At 52.2% G+C, this 13,522-nt stretch overlaps 5 protein-coding genes across 5 annotated transcripts; 3 read left to right on the top strand and 2 right to left on the bottom strand.

Annotated features, from left to right (window-relative positions):
- The first annotated feature begins 48 nt into the window (after window positions 1-48).
- On the top strand, window positions 49-1,381 carry K489DRAFT_381441 (uncharacterized protein). Its single transcript, XM_033605124.1, has 2 exons — window positions 49-110; window positions 174-1,381. Exons 1-2 carry the CDS (start codon window positions 82-84, stop codon window positions 1,180-1,182), a joined length of 1,038 nt encoding a protein of 345 aa, XP_033458485.1. The 5' UTR covers window positions 49-81; the 3' UTR covers window positions 1,183-1,381.
- Window positions 1,382-3,164: 1,783 nt separating this feature from the next.
- On the top strand, window positions 3,165-4,521 carry K489DRAFT_321494 (glycosyltransferase family 8 protein; the record flags this gene model as incomplete). The annotated part of the gene is made up of 3 exons (XM_033601551.1): window positions 3,165-3,697; window positions 3,759-3,940; window positions 4,094-4,521. The coding sequence occupies 3 exons, from the start codon at window positions 3,165-3,167 to the stop codon at window positions 4,519-4,521; spliced, it is 1,143 nt and encodes a 380-aa protein (XP_033458484.1).
- Window positions 4,522-6,787: 2,266 nt separating this feature from the next.
- Window positions 6,788-8,328, top strand: K489DRAFT_322058 (uncharacterized protein; the record flags this gene model as incomplete). Its single annotated transcript, XM_033601592.1, has 3 exons — window positions 6,788-6,837; window positions 6,924-7,362; window positions 7,420-8,328. The coding sequence occupies 3 exons, from the start codon at window positions 6,788-6,790 to the stop codon at window positions 8,326-8,328; spliced, it is 1,398 nt and encodes a 465-aa protein (XP_033458483.1).
- A 333-nt stretch (window positions 8,329-8,661) lies between these two features.
- Window positions 8,662-9,650, bottom strand: K489DRAFT_432419 (uncharacterized protein; the record flags this gene model as incomplete). The annotated part of the gene is made up of 3 exons (XM_033608484.1): window positions 9,317-9,650; window positions 8,880-9,223; window positions 8,662-8,777 (listed from the first exon to the last, which is right to left on the bottom strand). Exons 1-3 carry the CDS (start codon window positions 9,457-9,459, stop codon window positions 8,662-8,664), a joined length of 603 nt encoding a protein of 200 aa, XP_033458482.1. The 5' UTR covers window positions 9,460-9,650.
- A 758-nt stretch (window positions 9,651-10,408) lies between these two features.
- On the bottom strand, window positions 10,409-12,964 carry K489DRAFT_371466 (kinase-like protein; the record flags this gene model as incomplete). The annotated part of the gene is made up of 2 exons (XM_033603243.1): window positions 10,409-12,388; window positions 12,440-12,964. 2 exons carry the CDS (start codon window positions 12,962-12,964, stop codon window positions 10,409-10,411), a joined length of 2,505 nt encoding a protein of 834 aa, XP_033458481.1.
- Window positions 12,965-13,522: the final 558 nt, after the last annotated feature.

The following is a 13,522-nucleotide window of genomic DNA, read 5'->3' as shown; positions in this document are numbered from 1 at the left end:
GCGAGAGAAGCTGCGTGGCATTTCGCCAATCTTGCAACCGATCAACAAACAAGATTACTGAATCTCGATAATAGCAACAGGATGCCGAGCGGAAAACTTCGATGTACGAGGTAGGCATGCGTAGCCAGCGCAGGGACAGGTCCACACAGCTGACGGGCCGATGGGACATCTAGCGACTATCGCCGGCCAGAGACACAGAATCCAGGAGACTTCTGGTGGATCTCGAAACACAAGTGGAATGAACTGATGGCAGACTTGAGCGACTCGACAAAGTCTGCTACGGCGCATACGAAGCGATACAAATACGATCTGGCAGGCCGTCTCATGGAGACCGGCGAAGGGGTCTCGCCGATCATTTCGTGTACGACGTGCTTGAAGAAAGGAGTCGTTTGCAAAGTTCGACGTGATCCTGAGAGCAGGTTCATGGCGTGCGCCTACTGTTCATTCAAGAGTATTAGGCAATGCAATGCGGCCATGGGCGTGCCACAGGGGCCTCAGATCAGTAGCCAGGCTGACACATCTTGTTCTCTTGTTGAGGCTCTGGCAACATCCGCAAACGGTGTGCAGACCACGAATCCCGAACATTCGGCAAAAGATGATGATGATGATGGCGATGAACTTTCCCTGGAAGACTTCACATCACAGATCATGAACCGTGTCTACCAAGTCATACGATCAACCAACGATGCACTGGTACCCATACTGGTTGATAGAATCAGGGACGAGTTTCGGACTAAAATTCAGTCTCAGATCCAGGTGGGCATTCTAGAGCAACTCAAGAGCCAGACCGACAGTGATTCTCAGCTCGCTCGCAATAATCAGCTTCAGGAACTTCAACGTCGTCTAGAGACCAAGATCGGGGATCAGATACATGATCATATCCGAGCGGTTGTTCAAGAAGAGATATGTGCGACAAAGCAGCAGCAGCAACAGCAGCAACAGCAGCAACAGCAGCTGCAGTGTGATATCCTTGCAACATTGCAAGGCCTCATCAGCAAGGCTGCAACTCAGATCAAGGAGGAGGTTTTGTTAGACCTTCACGACGAACACCGCGAGAGGAGCATCGCCTTGCCGTTAGACGTCGAGCCTGTTCGCGAGACCAATCAACTTCGAGAAGAAGTATTACGTCTCAAGGTACAGATGGACGCGCTGTATTCCCTCTTGGCTGCCGGACGCCAATAGCTTGTGTCACTCGACCGTCGCAGGCTTAAGCAGTAGGAACATGTCGTCGAAGGATGAGGTGGACGATGTCGACAGCGATTCCGAAATGCGGGAGATAGGCCGGTCGTGTGTCTACACAGTGCAGAACCATGTTGAAATATGTCATGTCAGGATTGTTTGATACGAAAGATGGCCATCTGGACAGCACTTCGTTCAAAAGAGAGCATCGCCCAGCATCTCATTTTCCTGCAAGACGTGCAAAGGTGTGAGAGATCAGATTAATTTCCGGGAGTCGGCAGAGCGATAGTGCAGTAGCGCTTCAGCCTTCTTCGTGAACGGAAACAGCGAATCGATCGTCAGCTAGTGCGGCCGTTGTGCGATTGTACCGTCTCTCCTGAAGAAACGCCGGATCCCCCTGTTCGTGCGAAATTGTCCCGGTCGCAAACCCTGTCGAATTGAGGCAACGAGCTTTGGCGAATGCGGCATAAGCGCTATGCAGGCTGACGGAGGGACTCAACCGAAGTCACCTCAGCTTGCCGTAATACTCAGGTGAACAGCATGTACATTGCAAGTACCTGTACTGTATACGATTTACGCGTCGACTAACAAATGATTGACAGAGAGCTATGTGCAAATGCCGCCGGAAGAGGTATCACACTTCCCTTCAGTACCTTTAATGCCGCAAGACATTCTTTTCCATGCAGTTCTTCGCTTCGCAGAGCAACCATGACGTGAAATAAAATGCAAGGAGGTGCATGCTCCCTTCCCCTTGAATACGATGTGATAAGAAATAAACCGTTCCCAACACGAGCTGCAAGGCTGCAAGCCACTCGGTGGCATCCCTCCGCCGGCTTGGCTGGCCCGCCTATCACCGCGAATTAAAGCGAAAGAGAGCGCTGGGAGGAAATTACCCGGGCAATCCGGAGATCTCTTGGCGCAGATATCACCCAGTGCAGCCTTCCCTCTCGGACTCATCATCACACCACGCCGTGCACGCCGCCTACCCGCGGCCCGTCTTCACCTGCTTCTCATCAAACTTTCTTGCGGTGCAATCAGAATTCATCGAGTGCGCAGGTCTGCCAACCAACGCACGAACACACACCCACTACCACCCACGCGTCGAGTCTCACCCTGGTCCCGTTCATCGTCACACCTGCTTGTCTCGCTTATCATCACGGGCACGTTTCTTCTACACAGAGGGAGCGATAGATGGGTGGTCGATGGATGATAAGCACGCAATAGAGAGAAAATGTAGGCACAATGGGAGCAAACTGATCCACGCCGCATCAACTTTTAGTAGCGACCACAGTACAGCATCAGAGCATGCGAAGCCTCTTGCCTGCGGTCGCGCCCACCTATCACATGGAGGTGAAGCATGTACTCTGCGGTTTCGTTCACCAATACCTCATCACGCCCTGCTTGTCGCGTCAGGGCACTAGATGGCTAGTTGTACATGCCGCCGCCCACGCCACCGCATGGCATCCAATCTTTATTTACCTGCGCATACGATATGCGGCTACCAATCAGCACCCCGGTAGGTTCTGTGACGGGAAAAGGCTGCCGCAGACATGAGGCGATGAGTGATGCAGCTATGTCCTCATCGCCGTCTGCGAATGCAACCCAGCGGGAAATAGCCTGTAGGATCCTATCCACCACCACCGACGGTCCTTCATCGCGGCCTTTTCTCTTAATCACTCCTGTTCTCTGTTCTCCTCCTCGTGCGGTTCTATTTCTGTCTTCACCATTTATCTTAATATCAACGCCTCGCTTTCTATCCAACTCACCCGACTGTCCTTTCCATCGACGACGCGACAATAGATATACATGCGCGCCGCAACATATCTTACTCAACCGGTATCAATTCCTGCAAGTGAATCGCTGGTTCGATTCGCCGTTTCTCCGACCCGACAGATAGACTACATCCACGCTTCTCTATAGACCAGGTAATAAATCCGCTTTGCGCAAACAACTCACGCTCTGAAACAACACCTCCGCGCGCGAGAATGGTTTCCTTTCCGGATTCCAAACCTAAACAATCGCGCTTCAAAACTTACCTCGCCGTCGCCGCCGGCCTGGTCCTACTACTCGTCTGGTCCATCACTTCCGAAAAGCATGTTTCCGCCGGACTCGCAAAACTTCGCGGCGACAATCCGCCCGCCCCGGCCGGCGAGCCAGACGATCTCTTCATCGGCTTCAAGGAATTCTTCCAGGACGACCTCGAGAATTCGAACCCGACCTTTGACGCGCGGAACCTGAGACGCTTCATGCCGCACAACTACGGCGCCGAGGAGAAGTACACATTTGCGACCTACCTCTCCACTCGCAATGGTTCCATGCATGATCCGTATTTCGCCGCCGCCCAACAGCTGGTGTATCGCATGTTGTGGGACCCCGAGATCAAGTCGAAATATCCATTTACCGTCTTCGTGGCGCCGCATATTCCCGATTCACAGCGGGATATCCTCGCGGCTGCGGGAGCGATTATTCGCGAGTTGGAATTGGTACCGTGGCACGCGGAGGCGATCACTAATGCTCGGTAAGTCGTGAAACTGATAGAGTATGTCATTGGAGCCTCTGCTGATACTTTGTAACATCAGATGGCGTGATATGTTCTCCAAACTCAACATTTGGGCCCAGGTCGATTTTGAGAGAGTCGTCCTCTTAGATACCGATGCGTTCCCCATTGAGAACATCGATGGCATTTTCGATGTCCTGGAGGAACGCGAATGCAAACGCGATCTTATTCCCAAGACTGAGAAGCACGAGCGGAAAGTCAAGCGTGAAGATTCCGATGACCAGGAATCTGAGAACGACTCAGAGAAACAGGACGGAGAAGGCGATGACCACGACGAAGAAGACCACCACGACGATGACGAAGACCACCGTGACGACAAGGACGAGGGAGGATCCTCCAACCCCGACCTCGACGAAGCCGAACTCGACTCCGCCTGCACGTACGTCTTCGCCGCTGTCGAGCACAAATTCAGCCAGTTCAATGGCGGCGTGCTCGTCGCGAAGCCCAACCTCGCCATGCACGCGCGCCTCCTGCGACACATCCACACGGACAATTTCGGCGCGCAGACCATGGAACAAGCCTTTCTGAACGAATTCTTCAAACAAGATGGGCCCTTTCCCGCGCAGCTCATCGACCGCACCTGGAACGGTTTCGTGCCGCAGGAGGACGAGGAGGGCAAATTGAAAGTCTTCCACGACAAACTTTGGAAGATGGACGGCTGGCTCGATCGAAATATCACTTGGGCCAAGGGCATGTTCAACCGCTCCTGGGACGACATGTTGGGGCTTTATGAGAGTGGGGAGTTCGTCGGGGTGAGGAGACAGGATGGTGTGAGACTCTATTAGAGGGTGGTGGCCACTCTCTTTCTCATTTTTCTCTTTCCTTTCCTTTTCTTTCTCTCTCTCTTCCCTCTTTTCTTTCCTTTTACCTTTCCTCTCTCTCTGAGGACTCCTTTGGGTGGCACTTGTGATTTTTTGGGATTGGGGCGAGGCGTTTTCACGATTCGGGAAGCGAGCGAGTGAGCGCTTCTCAGCCAGAGAGACGTTTTCGTCTACTCTATTTTTCGAGGTTTTGGTAGTTCTTTGGAGGGAGTCAAAATCCGGTTTGAGTGATATACCCCTTTGTGAATCAGATAGAATTTCTTCCCCTTTCAACTTCGTTTTGCTACAATTATCTTGTTGTGAAACTTCTCCTCTCTGTCCAGTGATGAATACCGCAAGAGTATGTCGTGAGTTTGTCCGATGAAATCACCCTCAGATCAAATGAGCTCGCGCACAAGCACAATATCGGACGACAAACTAGTCGATTTTAACGCAAACGATCGCCGCAACCTATCCCAGAGTTTGATCAATCTAGGACAGGCCGACCTCACATTATCGGCAGATTCATACGATGATTTGGGATGACACGACTATTCCCGGGGTCGATATCCGCTACGCAACTCGACTGCCACAGGTGGGCAGGGATTCCGCACGGATCGAGGGAGATCCGCGGCGACGTTCTCGGAGTCAGTTTACGAAAGCGGCGGTTCGCGAAGGCCTTCAGAAGAATACCGGCCGACCGGACGGACTGGCTGGCCGGTTGACATCCTCCCACCTTCCTAGAAAGCACTATTGGAAAACTACGACCGCAGCTAGTCTCTGGATTCTCGCAGCCAATAAAGTCGGTGGACGACTACAGCGACACAGTAGCTCCTCCGGATCCGGATACGGACGCGGAATGCGATGTTCGACGTGACCGCAGCTAGTGTCTTGATCTCTACAGCTAAGTACATCACTTGGAAGACAGCTTCGATCTAGAAAACAAATAGACTGTCGAGATAGATCAGTCCCAAAATTGACGTCTGAGATTAGTACAGAGCTGTAAGGAACCCTTCATATCAATGAGGCTCTCTCCGGTAAGGTTCTGCGAAAGGTGTTGCGAAATGAAACGAGTAGTCGCGAGGGGGTCCATTCTGGTAGTGTTACGGACACGATCGATCCGCAGAGAATAACGACGGGGATTAGCGCGGAGCTCTGAAGATCCAATCATACCGAAGTAGAATTCCTCTCATACTGCAGCTCGATGGCGGATAATGTGTTAAGAAAGGATTATGCGTACGTCGAAGCCCGCGAAACGAACTGTTCTGCATTCGCGAAACAAAGCCGCGGATTTGCTTGACGACCGAGCTAGTGCGGAGCTGTATGAGAGCTCATTCGGAGTCAACGCTCCTGAACCGTAGCTTTTGCAACTCGAGCAAATTACTGCCCTACGAACTGATCCTTTGAGTCAGATGATCTCATGGGCACGGAGGCTTCTGTACTGGCCTCGTCGCTCGTTGACAGGATTATCTTGTCACCTTATGAAGATGTCGCCAAAGATGTTAGGAGATCACAGGGACTAGCGTCAAGATTCCTACAGCCAATTAGAAGCGGTGTTCTATGTGAAAATCGCCAAATGGTTTTCAGCAACATTCTATGTACTTATAAGCACCAGCGCTGTGTGCTGCATGTGTACATATAACAATTTCGGGCTACAGCTCACGATCAATGTAGCATACATACCTCTGTGCCCAGAAAAAAATCGAGACATTCGGACACTCTGGTTTTTCGGTCACACACTAGCGTCGGTTGATCCTTGACCAATGAAATGGCCCTTGAGACCCGCGCCAGACGCGACAGAAGATCATGATCGAGGACGAACGACCGAAGAGGACTGACTGTGGCCCATGCCCCGGTACAATGTTAGTCCGATCGTCCAGTGCAAGAATCTGATCGAGCTTCATTGGCCCCTGGTTATATGACTGAAGCGACGAATTTTGGACGTCTGGTTCAGTGACGAACCGCTCCCTTGCCTGGTTCATGCTTCCCTGGCCGAGCGGTTGTCGACACAAAAAACCTGAGGACATATGCTAGTGCCCGTCGGCCCGCAGCCACTTATCATGACCGAGCTGTGATCGGGTCGACGTCAGAGTGAAGCTCGCCGACCGGCCTTGTGATTGCATGTGCTGTAGTCAGAATAGACACGACAAAGGTTTTTCGCATTTTGAGATCGACCGCGACGTCGGCAGCACACACCATCTGTTGGAGGATCAGCACTGTATCGTTCGCAACGACCCACGCTCCGCGAATTATGGTCGACCTCCTCGACTTCCTCAAGGCTCACGAGGAAGCGTTCCGTAGGTGAAGCCGACCCATCTTCTTATCGATCGTTTCGCGGAACATCTCAGATTCATGACATGAGGGACAATACTAACACTGTCACATAGTCGTGCTCGTCTAGCATCCCTCTATTCCGATTTTCGTTTTCAGCGGACCACCAATCTCGATGGCTACGAAGCCAATTGCGCAGCATGGCAGCGGGCTCTCAGCGCCGCTGCACAAGCCGGCGTGATCCCGTCCGCCGCACATTCGAACGATCGCTACGTACTGCACACAGACGATTCGCTGTTGAGCGCCTTACAAACAGCTGAACTCGGCAGACCGCTGGCTTTGGGCGCTGCGGTTGACGATGCGGTTAAGCAGAAACAGTTCGTTCCTGTGGGGGACTTTATGACTGCGAAGACAAGCTTATATGCGAAGAGCTGGGTACCCTCTCCATGGCAGATCGCGGGTTGGGGTCTGCGACAACTAGGCTTGACTGGTGGAGAGAGCAGTGGCGAGGACAGACTTGTTAGAGGAGAATTCGTGATTGTTGCGAATGTGGAGGTATGTCGGCAAGGTCTCTGAAGCTGACAACGATGAAAATTAACATCAGTACACTAGGCTGCGGCAAAAGCGGTCCTCGATCATGTGTCATCGATTTCGACTTCGAATACATCAGGGATCTTCTCACGAGAGCTCTTCGCTCAGACATTTCGCCCCGTTCTGGGCGATAAAGCGCTCAGTCCCAACGATACCAAAGTGCTTCTCACACATCTCGCTCGTGACCGACAAGCAATCTCGTACTCGCCCGAAACTGGAACTATTAAATTTAAACCAGCCTCTTCGACGACTCTACAACCTGTAACCGAGGAGGATGTTTCCATCGCATCAATCCGCACTCTCCTGGCTGGACTTCAACCTCAAATCGACTCCCTCACCGAGAGGTTCGATGCTCTTGATCTCAAAGCCCGCGAAGCTGTCAGCAAGAAGCAACCAATCGTCGCCAAAACAGCGCTCCGGCAGAAGAAGGCCGTAGAGGCCGCCATTCAGCAACGTTCGGCCACCTTGCTCCAACTTGAGGATGTCTACGCCAAGATCGAGCAAGCTGCCGACCAGGTCGAAATCGTCCATGTCATGGAGGCAGCCGGCAAGACGCTCAAATCCCTGAATGCGCAGACCGGTGGCGTAGAAAAGGTCCAAGACGTCATGGAAAGCCTGCGCGAGAGCATGTTGGATGCAGACGAAATCGGCACTGCCCTCAACGAAAACGCAGCCAACGCCATCGACGACGGCGAAGTCGAGGACGAATTGGAAGCCATGGAGTCTGCCGAACGAGAGAAGCGTGAGGCTGTAGAGAAACAGCTGAACGAGGTGAGAGAGCAGAAGGCCCGCGCCGAGAAAGAGAAGCAAGAGGCTGATGAAGTGGAGGCTCTGAGCGCGAGACTTGCGGAACTGGACTCTCTGGGCACCAGACCTGCGGAACTTGCATCGCCGAAGGTTGCACAGAAGGAAGGTGCTGGCGATGCATAATCATGCCTCCAATGACGACTAGTGTTTCAGTGCCACTAGGAACACACACGCTCGATGCTTCTCTGCGGCTATTACTTACGTCGTGCGTTCTTAAAGCCACGCGACACGAATCACTGCAGATGTCATTATGATATGATCACGAACAAAGACAGATTATCATTTCGAGCAAGATTAATTATACTGGACAACTTCATGCAGATAACATCGACATCCTTCAGCTGCTCTGCTCAACGCCAATTTGTCATTACACCCGTCACAGTCGTACATCATTAGCATTACCATCATTCCTCATCGGCCTCGGACCGCCAATTTTCGGCCAAAGTCGAAATTCGCTCAGATGTACTCCGGCACAAGCAGAACATCCGCACAACTCGACAGCGTCGGCGCACGGTCGTTGTAAAACTTCTGGCGGAAGAACAGTTGCGGGACGCTATGCCACCAAGTACACACTATCCATCGAGATGTCGTCAGCAGATTCCTTCATCAACAACACATCTCCACCAAAAGCTCAAGGGAAATCAAGAAAGAAATGAAAAGAAATAGAGACGTACCCAGCCACCCTCCAAATCTATCATCCCTCGCTCCCGACTCTCCAGGAGTAGAAGTCCACTGCAAACCCGTCTCATTGACAAAGAATCCCGACACAAACGAACTCGAATATCCCCCGCCGGCGTTCACACGCACCGGCTGCCACGCCGCGTAGAAGTTCGTGTTGGCCGCCATGTACAGTTGCCAGGGAAAGCCATTCCCTTGGTCGAACTCCTGGTTGTAGAGCGGGACGCCGTCCGCATCTCCCGTCGTGGTGTTCGTCTGGTTCAGGAAGCCATTCAGCCCGATGGTGCGGTTCGGCAGGAAGGTTGCGTCGCCGTAGCCGGCGCCGGTGTGGTAGGAGACCCTGTTTGCGCGGTGGACGTGATTCGGTCAGGGCCTGTCACCGTGGGATCGTAGAAGGATATTTGTTTTGGAAAGCGGATTCCTTGCAACTTACAGGTAGAGATTGTCGAATTCGGTCTTGCTTTCGGAGCCCGGCTTGAGCTGGGTCCGGAGTTTGTAGGATTGGGTTGTGTTCAGCGCGGCGGTCGCCAGGCTGGAGAGCGCCAGCAGTGGGACGATGACAGAGGAGGAAAACATTGTTGATTAGGGATGTTTCTTAGGTTATTAGAATTTGTTCAGCTGGTGAGTTGAAGAACGTAGGGCTTGCTAGTTGGATTGGACGAAAAGAGGGCGTTGCTGTGTGGTATATATGCGATCATGCAGAGGAAGCTTCCCCAAGATCTCATGTCGATCACCGTCGCACCTGACGAAGGAAAGGATCTCCACTTCCAGCCCGGCTGCACAATGATGACAATTTCCTTGCCTGATTGGGTAATACTCGTATTCAACCGCGCAACATTTCCATTTCTGTAATAATATCAGCTCCATCCGCATCATATCTCTCTCCATCGCGCCTCCTCTCCCTCTCTCTGAGGAGATTCCGCCAAGTGAATCTGTCAAACTCAAATTCCCTCCCAGCTACCTGCAGCTCCAGCTTTCTTTCATCTCAGCGGCGGGCAACGGATGACGTTGAGGTGGAACATGTGTATAAATAAAACATCTCGGGAGCCTTGGAAGCGCGTTCGCTCCAGAAACTGGTCATGCTTCGGGGATTATTACTGTTTTGGGGAAGATGTCGATCTTCTACGCTTGGGAATTTGGAAAGCTTGAAAGGACGTCAGATGCATGTGGCGGAGGGGTTTATACATTTCACGTTGCAATGTCATCATGAGCTTGAGAAAAAGAAGGGAACGTCACCTCGTGAGTCCGACATCTTTTGTTCGGTGAACGTCATGTTATGGCTGAGAGCTACGACTCAATGTCACGCTGTAATATTTGGGGGACCATGCACCACCTCCCCCATGGGAAACTTAATGGAGTGCGGAAGACTGCGCCAATTTCACCAATCGACAAGCTCAAGTCGCTCCTTAGAGCAGAGACACATACCTTGGACGACGACGACAGAAAATTCATCCTGCAAATATGGAAAAGGTGATGTGGGGGTTTCTGTTGAGTATCGCAGCAAGACAATCATCCGCCATGTGTATCACTCATTGACAATGTCCCATATCTTGATGGTGGCTTGATCCTCAGTCATGAAGGCCAACATCGCAGCCCCATAGGAGATCCGCATACTACGAGAATCATGAGGCTTGTCCGCCGGCATTTCGAATGTCGCCTTTACCGGCTCAGATCCCGCACCCAAGTACCATACTTGCAACTCACAGCTCGACGATGAAATGATGTGCTGACCGTCTGGAGAAAATTCGAAAGCCTGGCCGTTCGAGGGGCCTTCGATTGGCGGGCACATTTCTTTCGTACCCCCAGCCGAGACGTCGAACAATCTGATAAGGCTCCGGCTAGATGTGTTGTCATCTTCTGGCTTGGTGTTGACGTATTCGAGCGCTAACAGATTCCCATCAGGACTGATGCGCCATTGACTTAGTTGGCGGCCTTCTTCCGACGGTCGCGGATACAGCGATAGATTCCGCTTTGCGACGTCGTAGATGTAGGTCTGCTCTGATCCTTTTTTTCCGCATATTCCGCGTACGAACGCACCGTCTCGTGACAAGTTGGAGTAAGCCCCAAGGTATTCGCTGTACACATCGATCATGAATTCTTCTATCCGATCCGTTCTAGGCAGTGCTAAGAGCGTGAGCTTCAAAGCAGACTTTCCTTGGTCGGCATGCGACAGGTAAGCAAGTCGGCCGTCTTTGATGAATCCCAATATGAATGAATTGTTCGAATTTATCGTGTCTTCGTACACTAGGTACCCAGTGGCAAGATTATACACCAGGACCGCAATCAAATCTCTCTCTCTCCATCCCGTCTTGAAAGCGAACGCCACGCGGCCACCATCAGGGCTGAATGCGAACATTCTTTCGCCACTTGGATTGAGCAGCCAATCGTTGCGCAGTTTGAAATTACTGAGCGAGCGTCCACTCGATACCTCAAAAATCTTGATCCAGCAGCTGCCACCAAAGGTAACGAAGATTGGAGAGCTAAACATGATGACAAGAAATCTGCCGCATGGTGAAATGTCGAAGAAAGGCTTGTATGCATCGGCACTTCCCCCATTTGATGTTGGACCCCAGGTTGCCGGGAAACTTGTACGTTCTCGGAACGAGATGGGTCGCGACACGGATGATGTCTGCACTCGGTGAGGAAGTGGAGGGTCTGGATTGGGAGACTTCCGTCGAGTTGTCGCAGTATCTGCATCGCGACCCGCTACCATAAAAAAAGGCGACGGAGGCTGTTTTTCCGCAGCTGCAGCACGCGCCCGTTCTTTCCTCGCGTAATAATCCCGCTCAATCGTCCGCGCAAGCTCCGTCGATTTTTCTTCAAAGATTGCCCGCTGTGTCCTGGTCTCTGTCTCAGGTTGTACCGCTTTCTCGTTATCTGCTCTCGGACCGTGGGGAGATTGGGTCTGCGTTTTATCATTGTTTTGGCTCGCAGGCTCGTTGGTGTTCCAGCTTGCAGATGCGTTGGTGTTCCTGCTCATGTATCCGTCGTATTGAAACGACAACGCCGCGAACGACTTCTTTGTCTCCTGCAGAGGGTCAAGACGCTTCAGCGATGATCCTACCCAAATGTGCTGCAGACAGTCGTCCGCACTAGGCCGATCGTGGGGACGCGGCATAAGCAAGTTTTGGATGAATGAGATGCCAAGCTCGCTGAGCTTACGATGTTGCAATGCTTCCTTGGGGAACGCAACTTTCCCTCGGACGTATTTGCCAAGCTGCCTTGTTGTCGGGAATGGAAGCTCACCAGTGACGAGCTGGAACGCGATATTTCCAATCGCCCAAGTATCAACAACAGCGGTATAAGACGTGTTCAGCCCGTCCTCAGAGTCGATGGACTGGGTGTCGTCATCATCTGCCAGCAGTCCCTGAACCTCTGGCGCCATATAACCAGCTGTACCGGCGTTGGTTCGAAGCGACGTGAGATCCTTTTCGAGCCGCTTGCTCAAACCAAAATCTGCAATCTTTATCTTCCAATCTGGTCCAGTTTGGGCGACGAGTAAGTTCTACTTCAAGTATCAGCTTGCAGCTACCGATGAGAGAACTCTCGACCATACCTGAGGCTTGAGATCTCGATGAGCATAACCGGCCCGGTGCATATGGGCTACACCTTGCAGCGTCTGCTCGATGAGCATTCGCGTTTCAGCTTCGGGCAAGCCGTGGATTGTCACATACTGCTGGAGATTGCCATGGGGTACGAGTTCCATGACGATACAAATCCAGCCATCGGCTTCGTACCAGCCTTCCGAACGGACAAAGAATGGCTCATACTCCCGCTTCGAGAACCGGGCGACGGCCTCAAGTTCGCGGCCGTAGTCGATGCCTCTCGCTGTGACTGGCTTTCGAATATGTTTCACGGCTCGGACGGCACCTCGGTCTGCGCCCTCCGTGCACTCTTCGCGGTACACTGCGCCAAATCCACCGGCTCCGATCGGCTTGAACCCGCGTCGCCAGGTGCAAAATTTTATAGCTTCCTTACGCCATCCATAGTAAGTATGCGTCGTATAAGCATACCTGGAGTCCTCGGTCAATACCGCGTCGATGCGGGTGTGATCGATGAGGTCGGATTCGGTGGGTTCCATTGAATCTCACGCCGAAAAACTCGCTGAAAAGAAACGCTGCTCAAGCGTCACCCGTATGCGTGCTCTGGTCATTCGACTTCGGTATGCAATTTAGACATATGTTCACGTCAGGGCAGATCGATACTGCACAGTTGGGAAGAGACTGAAATGCGAGCGAGTCGGCCGGCAAGCGCGTGTCAAAGACGAGAGCGCTCAACGAGCCTGAGATCATACGATCCATGGCGGGACTGCAGCTTTAACATGTGGCTGCGTCGGAAGCGTGATCTTGTAGACTTGTTGGGCATGGTATGTCATGTGTGTGCATCGATTGGCTGGACCGGTGAGGTCTGGTTCGACCGAGAGGATCGGCTTAGGGTTAGAGTTTGGCTTGTATGATGGGCATACTAGAGAAGTGGGAGCATCACACTGTCACCGTTCCTCGAAATCGTGTGTCGTGAACAGTCCTTTGCGAGAATGTAGTTCAGCAAGTTTCTGACGTGCAGCACTTTCGCGTTGCGTTCGTCGTCGTCTGATGAACGACACTGGTAAGATCAGTCTCGGTCCACTGTTGCCCGAAGT

This window comes from Dissoconium aciculare (assembly GCF_010015565.1).
Source record: "Dissoconium aciculare CBS 342.82 unplaced genomic scaffold K489scaffold_8, whole genome shotgun sequence".
NCBI lineage: Eukaryota > Fungi > Ascomycota > Dothideomycetes > Mycosphaerellales > Dissoconiaceae > Dissoconium > Dissoconium aciculare.
Note: the sequence above shows the minus strand (reverse complement) of the source record. Positions and strands in the feature narration are given on the sequence as shown.

Bases quoted from the DNA above. Each gene is read 5' to 3' on its own strand.
- K489DRAFT_381441 (XM_033605124.1), top strand. From the start codon at position 82: ATGCCGAGCGGAAAACTTCGATGTACGAG. The intron at 111-173 runs GTAGGCATGCGT...TGGGACATCTAG, and splicing joins GGAAAACTTCGATGTACGAG to CGACTATCGCCGGCCAGAGA.